A 15239-nucleotide genomic window follows, 5' to 3' on the forward strand; every position below is an offset into this window, starting at 1 on the left:
TGTTCAACCTAAAACTTCCGCAACAGGAGTTTGCCAAGATCCATCCACAGTTGTTTTGTGGCCCCTACAGGGACGTTCTTCCGTAGACCTTGCTGACATTCTCTCTTCACAGGATAACATCGACTTAGACTTCGGTTTAACATTTCGTGCCGAAAATGACATTTGGGTGTTCCGGCTGGCCAGAGTCCAGACCAAGACAAGACGGCTTGCTGCTAATCCACACCACCTGACCACCCTCTTGCCAGCATTTGCAAATTACCTCGCTTAGATTTCATCGCTGTCAATTTAGGCGTGCTTCGTACCCTGTCAGTAACGGTATGTATGGGTTTCGGACCGAGTGGGTCCATGCTTTTGCGATCGATCCGGCGTTGCCGAACACCTTAAAAGATCTGCTTTTTCTCCGTATATGAGCCTTTTGACCACTTGTGGAGTGCAGATTTGAGCATTTTTGACATGATTTTAAGTTCTGACAATGAGGTTTAGCTCAGTTTAAGCTCATGGTGGCACTGGCATCAACTTCTTCTTGCATGATCTTGTGCATCAGCTGCAAAACCTTGATAAGGTGATTAATCCGGTGAGCTTCTGAAGAAACGCCCTGAAGAAAATTCCTTCCCCAACTCTGCAGAAGGGCCTTAAAGATGCACAGGATTAGGCTTTAGTTGTGCTTGTTTGTCTGCGTCCGCCAACCCGCCCGGTGTTTTTTAAGAGGTGTCGCTTGGGATCCCGCCCCACCGGATTATTGCTATAGATCCTTTCAGTAAGGATGTTGTTGGTGGTTATGCGGTTGATATTGGCTACGCATGAATTAGAGCATTCAAGTTGCTTGTGTTGAGGACAACACAATAGAGGTTGAAAACTTCATGATAACCATAAATCATTGTCACAGCCTGCCTTGGTCCAAATTTTTTGGGTTGGGCGATACTTTACGAAAGATCCATCGAGGCAGCAATATGCATCAAGGGCAGATTTTCCGGTAACCCAATTTGTTCTATTGCCAAGTGTTTGCTTTTTAGGGACCTAGACGCACGGCAGAGCCCTTTGCCGTAAGGTTTTCCCAATTGGTAAAGATGTCAAAACAGGTACCGACGTGGCACCAAGCTGGCTTCTGGCTGGCCCTGCTCACTTTTGTAAAATTTACTTTGCTCTAAAAATTGCTCAGAATCAGTATGAAATCCACAGATGTTAAAGATGTTTGGTGCTGGAAGTTTTTCCGGATCTAAATATACTTGGTGGAGGGTGAAATGGCTTAGGCAAGTAAAAGTAGAGAAAATGATTGAAAATCATCGTAAGACGCCCGGCTTTTATTTAGCAGTCTCTGTTCTTTACCCACTAAATCTGGAATCTTCAAGAGATTTGAAGAGAATGGAGAACCGTAGAGTATGTTTTGTGTCAGGGGTAACCTGGTGGGTTCGAGAACTGCTGCAAGAAACATGACCGGAGATAATCGATAAAACACAAAAAATTCTTCAAAAAGAAGGGCAAAAATTTGAAGCTGTACCAGCTAATCTAGCATGGTGACACAATGTCAAGCAACGGATCAGTCGGGACGGTCTTCGGCACTCATGAAGTGGGAGGGCAAAGAAAAAAAAACAAAAAACAAAAAACCAACCACAGGGAAATCACCTTTCTTACAAAAGAATCCAACAAGACTTGGAGCCAAATTTGAACGAAGGAAATTTGAACCCATGCTCCATCCCTGACAATCAAGATACATTTTGCCGGATTAATTTGAACGATAGTCCAAGTTTTGTGAGATCGATCAGCAGGAGCCAAACCCAGAATGCCTTGTCAAAACAGAAGTCCAAACTGCTTTTAACCCAAAAGAACATTCGAAGAACCAGAAGAAAATGTTTCAAAAAATCCTGAAACAAATTGGCGACATAGCTATGTCATGGAAGACATGGAAACATACATTGCTATCTTTCAAGCTACGAGCATGCCAGTTCCGATTCTATGAAACAATTTGACCAGAAAGCTGCATCAGTGAAGGAAGTTCGTTTTCAAGGCTTTCAAAATTCATTTTTATTGGGTAGAGGTCGATGACACCCAGCTTGCATTGCGACTTGACTGAGAGTTACACTTTGCAAGATGCCACCCTACCTCAAATTTGAATCCGAAAAAGTTGGAATTCGGGAAATGAATAAACAAATCAGCAAGAGTCTACGCTCAATGAAATTTTTCCAGATCCTTTTATATGGTGTTTTGCCCTTGGGACCTCTTCCAGCGCCTTGCAACAGCCAGCATCGATCTACAAGACAACCACAGAACCTTGCAGCTTCTAGTTACAATCCAGAATCGACCGTCTAAATTATAGGTCAAAAATAGTCGAATCTTGCCTTGGATTGCAATGGAGCCATAAATTGCACCTGCATATATTCCACGTTTAACCTGCATATTATCTTATTTTACTACGTATATATCGTGCGCACCTTATTCCTTCCTACAGACGGTTCTGTGGTCTAGTTGGTTATGGCGTCTGCTTTACACGCAGAAAGTCCCCAGTTCGATCCTGGGCAGAGCCATATAGTCTGATCTTTTTTGTCTCCGCACGCGCGCGCCTGCCGCGCCCTCTGGCCAGAACGTCAATGCGCGTGTGCCTGCACAAAGGCGCTTTCCATGCTGAGCTCCCGGCCTCCGGCCCTGGCTGGCTCATCAAAAGAAAAAATCTACTCCAGCCTTCTCCTGCAGTGCCCCAGAGCAGTATATAGTGCGAGCCATCGCCTGGAAAAACCCGTCCGGACACGAGGCTGGAGGAGAAGCTGAGCCATACTTTTTGAAACCCCAAAAACAAATCCGGTCAACACGAAATTTTTCCCACTTCACGGCAACGGAACTTGACGGAATTTTTTTATTTTGCTGTCGTTTGCAGCCACTCACTACTACCATTGGCTTGTTTAATTACTTAGTCAACGGGAAGCAGAAATTTTGATTAATTGACAGAGGTCGAAAGCTTCATCGCCTTATTTTCCCTCATTTCGAGCAATTGTTGCCTCGTCGACTCGCTCCCTCGAATAGTTCAGTAACTGTCCCTCTGTGAGAGACGTCACACGAACAAACATACTGTCAAACGCACTCACTAAAAGAAGAAAAGAAAAAAGTTCACAAAATGGACGCTTTCAGCCCCGCGGGTAAAAGAACCTTTGACGGTGAAGAGGACCGCAAAAAGGTTGCCAAGCTCACCGAAAGAGACCTTGAGGCTGTCACCACCTCCAATGAATGGCCCATCTATAACCACCCCGAGGGTGGTACCATCAAAATCACGCCGTGGGGGTCGCTCCGCCAGATGGTGGTCAATGGCGAAATGGTGACTCGGTTTGAGGACGTGTCGTTCAGTGATTACGATTTTTCCCAGCACCAGCCGTCGGAAATGCCCACTACTCCAATGTCGCTCAGCGTTCGCTCATCTCCAGCTCCTGGCGAGATGCAGGTGAGCCCTTCTTGTGAAGCAGAAGGTTACGTTGTTGACGGATACCGTGGAGATCGTGGAGAGCGTGGGTTTGGTAGAGAACAGGAGCACTTTTTTGGAATGATGGACCAGGATGGAGATGATTGAATCGCGCAAAGTGAGAAACGACTTCCCTGCCATCTTGAAAAATACCACCATAACTACCACATCCATGCCCAGCTAACATATTTGGCTTTTCAGAGCTCGCTATCAGCAAGCTGCTATCATTGGTGCGCAGATTCCCCACCTTATGCTACTGCCCACCGTGGGACCTTGTCTCAACCTGTATTATTCATTAGTCATTATACATTGTATCATTATATCATGCACAGTCGATGCTCACCAACCCCTTATCATCGACGTAGTAGTCTTTACACTCCTTCTTGGACTTCGAGAGGCCTGGAAACTGCTTTTGGTACGCCTTCACAGACAGACAGAAGGACATGGGCAGAATGAAGACACGCCCGTTTTCGTTGACGTTGTTGGCGTCATTTTTGGGAAGCATGTGCTCAAAGTTCAGCACGGTGACCTTGGAACCCACCCATTTGTCGTAGGAGTTGAGCACTGGAATGCAGTTGGAAATGTACTGCTTCTCCACAGGCGTATAGAGATCTTCGAAGCATGTCACTTTCATGCCGTTAACTTCAACTTTACTCCTCATGCAATCAGCCACGCTCGTGCAAGCCGTGTCGTGAGAGCACCTGCTCATTATGCTGTCCTCTTCTGAATCCGAAGAGCGAATGGAGCTCGAGTAGGAGCTCTGACGTTTTGACTCGGATCCAAACGGACTGAGAGCCTCACGAGCAGCAGCACTCAAAAGAGCGATGTTGGAAGCAGAATAATCACGAGGAATACTCTTAAGACGGGTCAAAGAACGTGCGTCAAGCGAAGTCGAGAGATCACGTCCGATGCACAAGTTCCTATACCAATGAATCATTCCGTGGAAGGACCAAAAGTGTAGGAGAAGCTGGCAGTACTCAATACGGAGCCGAAGAGTGTTCCGGTATTTGAGGAGAGCCACGGAGCTCGTAGGTGACGTCAGATCCTCTTTGTAGTTAATGGAGTTGGTGGAAGGTGCTTCACCGAGCTGGAGGTTCAGCAAAGTGAAGCTATGCAAGATGTCGCCTTTATTGGCCTTGAAGAAGCGGGCAGCTGCTTCGCAGTCGTCGGTGGGCTCTAAGAGCACGCCGTTATTGGAGAACTGGGGGTATGACTGCAACTGGGCGAGCTTCTTCTCGGCCTTGTGGGTTGACAACTTCTTCTTGAGCTTGCCGAAAACGGTAGGGCCGTTGTCCATGGCATCGTCACCATACGCGTCGCCGTCAAAGAGGTAGTCTGACGGGGATCTCTGCGAGGCGGGCTTGGCAGTTCTGTTGTCGTAGTTCTGGAACTGGAAAAGCGCCTCCACCATACCAGCCAAGTTTTTATCCTTGAGGTCGTAAATGTTGAGCTGATTTGAGTTCAACTCGAGGCAAACGGCTCGGAGTGGCCCGGACGAACTCGACCAAGGCGTGTCGAACTCTTTTTTGAGCAATGCAACGCCATGGAATGCTAGCGATGGCGAGTAACCTGGTGTTTTGTCTTGAACGTACGGGGGTAAATCCGTAGACGAGGCGGTTTGTAGCCTTTGAGAATCTAAGTATGAAGGTGGGAGCATCCCAACAAAACGAAAACCAGACAAATGATAAGGAAAAAGCGAAAAGTCTAAATTACTATCCACCCCTCCAAGATTCCCGGGCATTGGGCATTTATAAAGCCAAGAGGGGCGATGGTGGGGTGCGGCAGACACCAAAATAGCTGCGCAGAGCGCTTGCAGAATAACGTCACTCACCGCAACCCACCTCCGTAAACTCCACAACACAAATGCCCCTAAATGTGAACTTTAAAAATTCCGTCAACAAGGGTTTATCAGATTGCCAAAACGCGCTTGTTCGGAATCAAAACCTTAATTCTAACCATAATTTTGACTCCTTTTTTTAGAAATGTCTGACAAATGTTTCTCTCGGGCTCGGGCCGCGCAAAATGCTGAACCGACCGATCCATACGGACATACCGCGCAGGACCCTTGCACACGATAGCAAGAATGACTCAGCAACGGCCGATATTTTAATTTGGGATTTGCAGAATAGCTGTTCTGGCTAGTTTTAATGTGAGGAGTCCAAAAAATTGGAAGACTGTCCCAGGTGGTTGGTGTGTTTTGTGGAACGGGAGTTGCAGCCATTTATCCCGATTTTTCTTGGTTCTCCGCGCCAAGGCTGCAGCCGGCTGCCACCGAAACCAGAAGTGGAAGCTAATCAAGGTTGCGAAATCGCCGGGGCCAATGTGCTCAACGTCATTATCAGCGCTTCTTGGGGCCCACGATGTTCAGGGCTTAACTGTCAAAGGCTGTCAAATTGCGCATCGCAACGTCATGCCGCGTCGTTATCCTCACCAAGCTTGTGACCATCTCTACGGGTTTGCAGCCACACAGAGGTATGATGACACAAAAAGTGAGTTTCAGGTGAATGTCTTGGTAAGGGAGGAGCCATGGTGGTCTGTAGAGTTCAAAAAAGGTAGGAATTCATGGTCCACGGGCCGTGTGGCAGAGTGGGTTCTGGTGACACAAAGCCGAAGACCACTTGACATGTCTAAGCCTTACGCCAAAATAGCTCACCTATAACGTCAAGGCCGCCACTCATGGAAACAAAAGCTTGTGATTATTTTCTCTCTTCTAGAAACTGAGAGATATTATCCACCATATCCGCTTTCCGTGTGGCGCTCTTGATTTTGTCATACCTGCTGATGAAATCCTTGAGCTGAGCGACAGTGGCATGTTTCCACGAGTTGTTTTTCCACATCAAGATCACTTCCTGCTCCGTGAGTTTTTCAGGCTTAGGTTTCTTTTGCGGGCTTAAGTTGTCTTCGGCAGCTTTTCTCTTGATATCTTCATTGCCGACCTTGTTGAGACTGGAGTTGATGAGCCGAAGAAGGCTAGCAGTGTCGTTGTTCTTCTCAAGTTGCTTTCGCAAATCGATAAGCTTTCTGCTTGACCAGTCGTTGTCTTCAAGCGCCGTCAGCTCGTTTTTGATATCGATTTGTAGCGCCTCCTGCTTGATCACCTTGTAGAAATGGTTGAGAACTGGGTTGGGGTGCTCGCTGGGGTCGTAGTTCTCCTCGATACCAACCTGCTCAATCAACGATTTGTAAAGCTCTAAAAGGGGTTCTGGAACTATGTCGTCCTCAGGTTTCGTGAAATACTTCTCTCCTTCCTGGAACATGTAATCCGGTAAACTTCTCACCTCATTGAGCCATGGCAACTGTATCAACAAAAAGCCCTCAGGAAATACCCTATCAGCAAGGTTCGAGGATGAGCCCTTGATGTTTGTTGGATACAAGGCATAGAGGTTCGGTGTTGAGTTTTTCTTGATGCACCCAAATACCACGGCATACCTCTCGAGCTTGACACATCCTTGGTATAGATGTTTGAGGGTAATGAGAGAGTTAGTGTATCCACCTTCACGATTGGTAGATCCTAGGCCGTCATTAAGGTCGGCAGTCACGAATAAGGGTGCCTTCAAGTTGAAGTAAGGTTTGTAGGAGCTGATGGGTCTGAAGCAGAGAAGCTTTAGGTATGGTGCACGGCTGAAAGAGACCAAATCCTTCTCGTCTTCCACGTTTTCCTCGGAGTCTCCAGGGGCATTATCGAAGGCATACGTCCTCATGAACTCTAGGTTCTCCTCGGTGACATATATGATCTTCTCGTTTGGACCATCAACCGGCTCATTTGTCCGCTTTACCGGTATACCCTTCACCACTGTGAGATTCTCTTTCTGGTCCTCAGGTTTTTCTTCTTGCTTCAAGTCGACTTCCTGAGCCGAATCTTGCCGCTGAACCTTGCTGTCAATCTGTACAAGCTTCAAAGTGTCTCCACCAGTGTAAACTTGCCTGAACAGCTTCACCGATTCGTGATTAAACAAAGTGTAGCCTTTAATGGAGCATCCAAACCTGCCACCAATACCATCGCCATCACTCATTATCAAATCGCAGGAAAACTGAATCCTCCTGATCTCCTTCAACCTGGAGATTGACTTTCGGATATGCGACGACACAAGAGTATCCAGCCAAACGGGTGTATCCAGCTCTTCAGCTTTCATTTTCTTCAAGGGCAGGTCATCTTCATCGTGGTGTTTGTTTACTTCACTCAAGAAGTTCGTATTCAAGAAGATATTCTGATACAACGAAATGTCGAAGCTCTTGCGCTTGGTCTGATCCCTATCCTCGAAGGAGTCCAAGAAGATGGGATTCACCCAGATCTTGTTATCCTCAAAGTCACTGATCATGGTTCTCAAACTGTCCTTGAGCTCCTTGTTGATGTAAGGCTTATCGTTGTTGGTGAGCCAGAACAACTTCTTCACATTGTATTGCGTCTTCACCTGGAATTCTCGAAGAATAGTCTTCAAGATAGTATGGAGTCGATCCTGTGGCTCCTCATTGTACTTGAATCGATTTTGGAGGCTCTTGAACCCATCGATATCGTCCCTGACTATCTCTGTTAGCTTCTTCATATTGGAACTGTTCAAGTCATTGAGCGAGAATACCTTGGAAAGTCCAGAATTCTTGGGAAACTTCTTGCTGGTTTCCTGACAATTGTAGAAATAGATACCGACTCCGTTCTTGGGATATGTCATGACCATATCTGACATGAGCTCATTCACGCAAGAGAGGATCTCTAGCAATTGAGACCTTCCATCGAGGTCGTTGATTGGCTGAAGGATTGCCAGGGAAAGCTCCACAAGGAATATGATCCCCTCTTTGATTTCAAACTGTTTGTAGGTTTCTTCCTCGTCAGCCATTCTGGGTTGGTGATATTATTCAGAGGTGCGTATATCTACAGGCAGTCGGATCTTGAGGTTTAGTCAAAAGGGCATGCATGTGATGAAATTGATAGTTATGAGTAGAATGGTTTGGATTTGAGTCGGAGAGTTGTATGGTCGGTGATATAATGAATTTTTCATTGCAGTTGACGTTTTTCAAGCTACACCACTGCCAGTGGTGGTTGCGACCTTGATCTCCACGGAAACCTAACTATACAGCTCTATAGCAAAGCCTTCTATTAACCCCCAAGCAAAATCTCCAATTGAGTTTAAATCACCATCCTCAAATATCTAGTCGTATTTTTTTCACCGGAATACACGGCCCAAGGCACTTAATTGGAGTGCTCTGCACAGTGGACCTCAGAATCAACTACTCTTGATCCAAATCACCAGGCATTAAACGGATCCCAAACTCTTCCTAGTCGGATCTTAAACTTCATACTACATTCAGAAAACGCCAAAATGTCCATTCATTACCTTCTAGTGCTCAATAGGCAAGGAAAAACGAGAGTCGCCAAATGGTTCGACAACGCATACACTGAAAAGGAAAAGCAGGAACACATCAACGAGATCCACAGACTTATATCTCTGCGTGATCTGAAACATCAGTCGAACTTCGTGGAGTTTAAGAATAATAAGCTTGTCTACAGACGATACGCCGGGTTGTACTTTGTCGTGCTGATTGACTATATCGACAACGAATTGACGTATTTGGAGTCGGTCCACTTTTTCGTCGAGATTCTTGATACCTACTATGATAATGTTTGCGAGCTTGATCTCGTTTTCAATTTCCACAAGCTATACGTCGTGCTAGACGAGATATACCTTGGAGGTGAGCTTCAAGAGATCCTGAAGTCCCGGGTTCTACAACGACTCGCTTACCTTGACGGCTTGAGTAATTGAGTCATTCGTTTATGACATAGATGCTAATTTATGAAAGCCGCTTTGTGGCTCATGAAAAATGAGAAATTTCTCTATCGATTGGCTGGTGAAGAGCCCGGCTTTCCACCTCAGACCAAAGCTTCGCAGTGACCGGCTCAATCGGAAGTCCTTGAACATCAACGATAGCAATAGCTGGGTCCTTCAGATCCAAGATATTCAAGAAACATTCCTTGACTTTCTTTTGGAACTCGATCTGCTCGTAACGTTCCTCGCCATAGCCCTTTCTGCTACTGAGCTCCTCCAAGCTTATCGTGAGGAAGAGTGTGAGGTCAGGCTTGGGAAGGCCTCTATCGGGGCCGTAGAGCCAGTCGTAGCTGTCCATTTCAGCACCCTTTTTGGCTAAGGAGTACGCGATACCGGAGTAGATGTATCTATCCATGACGATGCTCTTTCCCGATAGAAGCTTCTCTTCAAGCAGTTTGGCGAGCTCCCATCTGTTGGCTGAAAAGAGAAGATGTGCTGACTGATCTGGCAAGTCGAAGGTCTTGTCGGTGAGGTACCTGTTGATGATCTGACCAATTGGCGTCAGTCTGTCGGGAAACTTGACAAGATCAGCATCAAGCTTCTTTGCTAGAATCTCCGCCTGGGTCAGTTTCCCGGAGCGGTCTAGGCCCTCAATGAGAATAAGGCTGCCTCTCATAGTGGTACCAAGGAATCGGAGTTTGAAGATACTCGCGCTTGTAGACAGGGCATACCCAGACAAGACGCGTTCGTGGGGTTGAACGAATTGTTCAGAGAATGGGTGAGGGATGAATGGGGGTAAGGCATCCAAGAAAATGGACTGCAATTGTTGAGGAGATGATGTCGTTTTGGAATGGCGATCTTGCAGGCGTGACGTTGCCGGGTGAAGCGTTGCCTTGGTGGCTGATCTACCGATGAGGCTGGCATGGTTTGAATTCGAAGGTCTAGTCAATGAGCTTGAACTTTCTAGGGACTCCATGAGACTGGTGAACAGAATTCAATGACTTACGATTTGCCTGCTTGGAGGAAAGGTATGAATGCCCATGCTCACAATATACATTTCTGGGACTCATAGATCTGGGTATCTTGATCTTGTCGATCATGTTGACAATCGGTTGAAGAGAATCGCTTGTTGACAATCGAACAATTTGAAGAGAATTGGTGCCGTGCCATTGCTTTCGCCTGGCTTCCTTTGAGGATCTACATTTTCACTACACCTACAATCGCCACTAGCACCGATCAGCACCAAGCCAACCAATTCAATGGCCTTGTTATTCATTCCACTCACCCCTCGCTTGATCCTTTTCGTTTGTACCCCGGAACATGACCGGGAGGTTCAGAGCTGAGCTCACCTCTCGGAGATACACCGGGGGGTAATTCTTCTGCCACCGCCACGACTGCCAGAAGTTAGCCGATAGAACACGACCAAAACGGCGAGTCAGCAGCATCAAGCCTCGCCATGGGCACGAGACGACGCCGCTGAGGACGGTGGTGGAGAAGAAACAGGTGAAGATTTTTCGCAACCGTGATGTACCGGCCTGGGCAGAGGCACTACTGCTCTGGGGAAGTGTCAGATGAAGGGAATGGAAGTCAGAAAAAAAAAAATGATTGCAATAAACACAAAAATGGCCAAAAATTCAGAGGCCGCAAAAATCGATTGCGTGAGTCAGCTAACCAATTGAGCTCACCAGGCTGGAGCTTTCTGGCTAAATCTCCATGGATAGCCAGCTGTAGTCAACCGAATCACCATGGACCAACGGATCGATCCCTGGAGTACGGCTTCTAAAGCCTGACAAAAAATGGCCCTTCCACGGCAGTCCGGCTTTTCCGTGCCGATCGGCAGCATCACCGCCGGTGCAGCCGTAGCGGAACCACGCAATTGGATATACGAGAGCTTAAATAGGCGAGAGAAAAGACTATGGCGATTGAAATCACCTGTTTGAAAGGACCACTTCCGGCTGGCCACGGCCCGTTTAGGGAGCCGTGCACGAAACAGAAAGAAGGCAAACTGGCCTTCAGTACGAGTACCCTCCCCACCTGAAAAATCCAGGCTATGCCATCGGTTGCTCAACCTTGATCTCCACACCCCCACGATCCGAAACACCCCGATCCTAAACACTAAACAAAAAGCCACAACTCAAATACTTAAAGTTTGCTTCGTCGTCCTAACTTTTCACATTCTCAAGTCCCCGGCCACTCCGCCTCCGGTTGTGTTGGGTGCTGCGCAACCGAAACCTACGCAGTGAGCACCACGCTTAAGCGGTGCAGCCTAGCGTCTACAGATGCCAAAACGGCTCCTGGGGCCCAAGCAAACACGCGAAATAAACGAAAAAAACACGAGCGTCACAGCAAACATGTTTCAAATCTCCTCGCCTCGGCCGCCCCGTGACACATTTTCACGAAATTCTGAAACCCTGGGGCGTCTCGTGGAACTCTGCCCTTGGGTTCCCCCTTGGGGCCGTTGCGCGAATGCTGGGCGCGTAGTGTTCCAGGAGACTCCACTCAAACATCACCACGCGGCATTGTATGATAAAACGCTGGAAACCCACTGCCAAAAGTGGGTCTTTTGCCCCTGAAAACACCCTTCTTTTCCCTACTAACCATGGTGTAGGCCGGCTCAGCCTGGAGGCGTCCCGCGGCTTTGTGACAGGCGGGCGGTGCAGCGGGTTCTTTTTTTTTTTTTTTTTCTGTGCTGTACGCTGGACTTTTTTTTTTGCTCTGTTTGACGCTCGCACAAGGCTCGTTTTTGTCCTGTTTGTCCCTGCTTTCTGTCTCATTCCTGCTTAAGGCCCGTGTAGCTTGGCTAACACGCTCACTTTTTCGATCCGCCTACAACCCACCCATCTTTCTTTGTTCCACGTCTTTGCGTCGCTTTCAAATCAACCACTCCACAAAAATCCCACCTTTTTGATTAAAAGCTAAGCAGACTCGGCGATGTCCCAGCTCCTAACAGGTATGTGTGCTTTTGGCCAAATCGGGCCCGTTCTTAGATCCCTCCCTCAGCTACTAACATCACCCCAGTCGGCCTGAACCCGAACTTGCTCTTCTACGCGTGGAGGCTCCAGCAGACCCGCCTGTGCTCTGTCACCGTGGTGGACCCGTCCGTTGATCCGAACTCCCCCATAGCCTGGCGCTCCTCCGTGTTTGGCGATTCCACCTTCACCCCAGACCAGCTCGCTCTGTCCGTGGCCCACTTGCCCAAACTGGCCACCTACGACTATGTCATTTTATCCGTGCCCAATTTGCAGCAGTTCCAGGACGCCTGTGTCCAGATCCAGCCTTTGCTCCGCCGCGACGCCCTTGTGGTGGTGGAGTCCACGGGCTATGTCAATTTGGAGCCTTTTGTCGTTTCCAGCTTGCCCAAGGCCAAAGACCTTTCCGTGTGCTCTATCATGAACGAGAGCGATATCAAGAGGGCCCCCGGTCTCAACTCCCACGTGTGTTTCCACAGAACCTTGAGCCTGGATCTCCGTGTCTACTTGGGCCTGTCGTCTTCGGCTTCGACCCACCTCATCCCAGCCAAGGAGTCTCAGAGCTTTGCCAAATTCTACAAAATGTGGCAGTTGGCCCAGGAGGACTCCAAGGGCGTGATCAGCTTGCTCAAATCCACCAACCCTAGAGAGTTCATGACTTACCAGTGGAAGCAAGCCTTGCCCAGACTCGTGTTGAACCCGCTTTCTGTTATTTTCGAAGAACCCTACCCACAAGACCTCTCTCGCCAGATCTTGGCCAAACCTTTGATCACCGGTCTTGTTAATGAGGTGTTCAAGATCATCAAAAAGATGGAGTGTAAGCTTGTCAAGGGCTTCGAGAACGAGACCAACTTGATCAAGAACTGGCTGGCCTACTTCCCCTTGCCAGAGAAGGCCAACAAGAACCTCCCGCCCTACTGCGAATCCAACACCTTGTTCTACGACTTTTATCACCAGCGTGATGTCGAGGTCGATTTGCTCCTATTGCAACCAATCTTGCTCGGTGACGATTACGGCGTCAAGACTCCCTACTTGGAGAACTTGTATTCGATCTTGTGCCAGCTTCTCAAGATGAACTCCAAGGACGGCTCCGCCTTCTTCACCCGTAAGATGGAGGGCTACGATTCCAAGAGGAACGAGCTCGAGGCCATGACTAAGAACTTGAAGCAGCTTAACTTAGAGAAGTACCAGTTTGAGAACAATTTCGAGGAGCGCCAAAAACTGTTGCAGAACGTCGAGAGCCAGATCGTTCAAAAGAACCAAATGTTGGCTCAGCTTCAGTCAGATCACGATGTCAAGTCGAAGGAGCTCACCTCCACTCATCAGTCTCGCCAGCAGCAGTTGGCCGATGTCAGTGCTCAATTGCAAGAGAAGGAATCTGAGCTTCAGCTGTTGCTTCAGCGCATCGAGCAGGCCCGTCAGGAACAACCTCAGAGCCGTTCAGTGCAGCAGACCTCACCTCAAAAGCAGCTTCCACAACAAGCTCAGCAGCCCGCCCAGCAGACCGCTCAACGCCAAATGGACGGCAATGCTGGATATCAAGATAGTCCAGATTTGTCTGATCTTGCAGACGTGGCCATGTATGGTGCCGCTTTGAACGGTGAGGTACCACAGGCTCAGCAAGAAGCCCAGAAACGCTTGGGTGAACGTGAACTCGAACTCCAAAAGAGAGAGCAGGCCCTTCAAGAAAGGGAACAGCAGCTCTCCCAGATCCCACCCCAAGGCCAGCAGCCTCAAGGTCAGCAGCAGCCTCAGGGCCACACTCGCTCCATGTCCCAACCTTTGGATGAATTGCAAAACTACAACAACTACACGAACTACACTAATTACAATGGTCACAGCAACGGTAATGGTAATGCCTATGCTCAAAACGAATTTGAAGACGCTAGAGATAGCCAGGAGGCTGTCAATAACAGTAATGGCTACGCTCGTAACCAGAACAACGGTTACTATGATGCCTCTAGTCATCCATCTCACCCACAAACATTCCAAGGTCAACCTCAGGGCCAACCTCAGGGCCAACCTCAGGGCCAGCCCCAGGGCCAGCCTCAAGGTCCTCCGCAAGGACAAGGTCAACCACAGGGTTATCCTGCTCAGTACATGGGACACCAGGCTGCACCACCAGCAAGAACTTCCCAGTCATTCCCTTCGCTTAGCAAATCACAACAAAATGGGTCTTACGAAGGATTTGTCGATCAGAGACCCCCTCATGGATTGCCTTCGAATGGCTTCCCACAAAGTGCATTGCCTTCTACGTTGCGTAACCCACAGCGTTACCAGAACGGCCCCGCTCCCGGTCCAGGTCCTGCGCAACCACCTCCAAAGCACCGCATGGGCTCTCATCCTAACCTTCTGATGGGTTACCAGCAGATGCCGATGGGTCAGATGATGCCGGGCCAAATGCCAGGTCAGATGCCAGGTCAGATGCCAGGTCAGATGCCAGGTCAGATGCCAGGCCAGATGGGCCAAATGCATTCCCACATGGGCCAAATGCCCTCTCAGATGGGTATGAACAATGTGCCTATGGCAGGCGGACAGAGAAAGGCCAATCGTCGGTCTGCGTTTCCTCAGATGGAAGGGGGAACGTTCAACATGGATTTCGGTGGAAGAGGAGGTATGCCTATGCCTGGAGCTAGCGGCGCCCCACCCACCAAATCCAAACACCGCTCGATGATGCCCGGGCAAATGATGCAAGCGCAGCTGCTGCCTCCTCTTGCTCAGGGTGGTCAAGGGCCTCAGTTGGGTCAGGCTCCAGCCTTGGCTCACCAACAGCTGCTGGGACAGTTGAGTCAAGCTGGAAGAGGTCAGCAACAGCACCTTCGCCCTCCTCAGGGAGCATCGAACCTGGGCTCCATGACCTCGTCAAACACTAACGACCTGCCCAAGACGTCTTCCGCTGACATGTCTCACGACATCCGCATTGAGGTGCCCGTGGTGGAGGCCCCCAAGGAGCAGGCTACGCATGTGGCAGAAAAGCCCAAGAAGAAAAAAGGCCTTTTCGGCAAATAAGAAAGATCGTCTTTCCTTTGTATATTAGAATCATAATGAAAAACCTTTGTATTTACT

General features: G+C 48.5%; 6 protein-coding genes and 1 non-coding gene across 7 annotated transcripts; 4 read left to right on the plus strand and 3 right to left on the minus strand.

Moving 5' to 3' along the window:
- Positions 1-2448: 2448 nt before the first annotated feature.
- Positions 2449-2522, plus strand: C7M61_002525. The gene has a single exon. It is a non-coding gene; the product is annotated as a tRNA-Val (tRNA).
- A 584-nt stretch (positions 2523-3106) lies between these two features.
- Positions 3107-3553, plus strand: C7M61_002526 (uncharacterized protein; the record flags this gene model as incomplete). The annotated part of the gene is made up of 1 exon (XM_024857897.1): positions 3107-3553. One exon carries the CDS (start codon positions 3107-3109, stop codon positions 3551-3553), a length of 447 nt encoding a protein of 148 aa, XP_024713823.1.
- A 214-nt stretch (positions 3554-3767) lies between these two features.
- C7M61_002527 (uncharacterized protein) lies at positions 3768-5102 on the minus strand (the record flags this gene model as incomplete). Its single annotated transcript, XM_024857898.1, has 1 exon — positions 3768-5102. One exon carries the CDS (start codon positions 5100-5102, stop codon positions 3768-3770), a length of 1335 nt encoding a protein of 444 aa, XP_024713824.1.
- A 1039-nt stretch (positions 5103-6141) lies between these two features.
- On the minus strand, positions 6142-8277 carry CAS1 (ATP-dependent DNA helicase; the record flags this gene model as incomplete). The annotated part of the gene is made up of 1 exon (XM_024857899.1): positions 6142-8277. The coding sequence occupies one exon, from the start codon at positions 8275-8277 to the stop codon at positions 6142-6144; it is 2136 nt and encodes a 711-aa protein (XP_024713825.1).
- A 483-nt stretch (positions 8278-8760) lies between these two features.
- Positions 8761-9201, plus strand: C7M61_002529 (uncharacterized protein; the record flags this gene model as incomplete). Its single annotated transcript, XM_024857900.1, has 1 exon — positions 8761-9201. One exon carries the CDS (start codon positions 8761-8763, stop codon positions 9199-9201), a length of 441 nt encoding a protein of 146 aa, XP_024713826.1.
- A 49-nt stretch (positions 9202-9250) lies between these two features.
- On the minus strand, positions 9251-9880 carry C7M61_002530 (bifunctional thymidylate/uridylate kinase; the record flags this gene model as incomplete). Its single annotated transcript, XM_024857901.1, has 1 exon — positions 9251-9880. The coding sequence occupies one exon, from the start codon at positions 9878-9880 to the stop codon at positions 9251-9253; it is 630 nt and encodes a 209-aa protein (XP_024713827.1).
- Positions 9881-12135: 2255 nt separating this feature from the next.
- On the plus strand, positions 12136-15182 carry C7M61_002531 (uncharacterized protein; the record flags this gene model as incomplete). The annotated part of the gene is made up of 2 exons (XM_024857902.1): positions 12136-12154; positions 12205-15182. 2 exons carry the CDS (start codon positions 12136-12138, stop codon positions 15180-15182), a joined length of 2997 nt encoding a protein of 998 aa, XP_024713828.1.
- Between the last annotated feature and the right edge of the window lie 57 nt (positions 15183-15239).

This window comes from Candidozyma pseudohaemuli (assembly GCF_003013735.1).
Source record: "Candidozyma pseudohaemuli strain B12108 chromosome Unknown scaffold00005, whole genome shotgun sequence".
NCBI classification, from domain to species: Eukaryota; Fungi; Ascomycota; class Pichiomycetes; order Serinales; family Metschnikowiaceae; genus Candidozyma; species Candidozyma pseudohaemuli.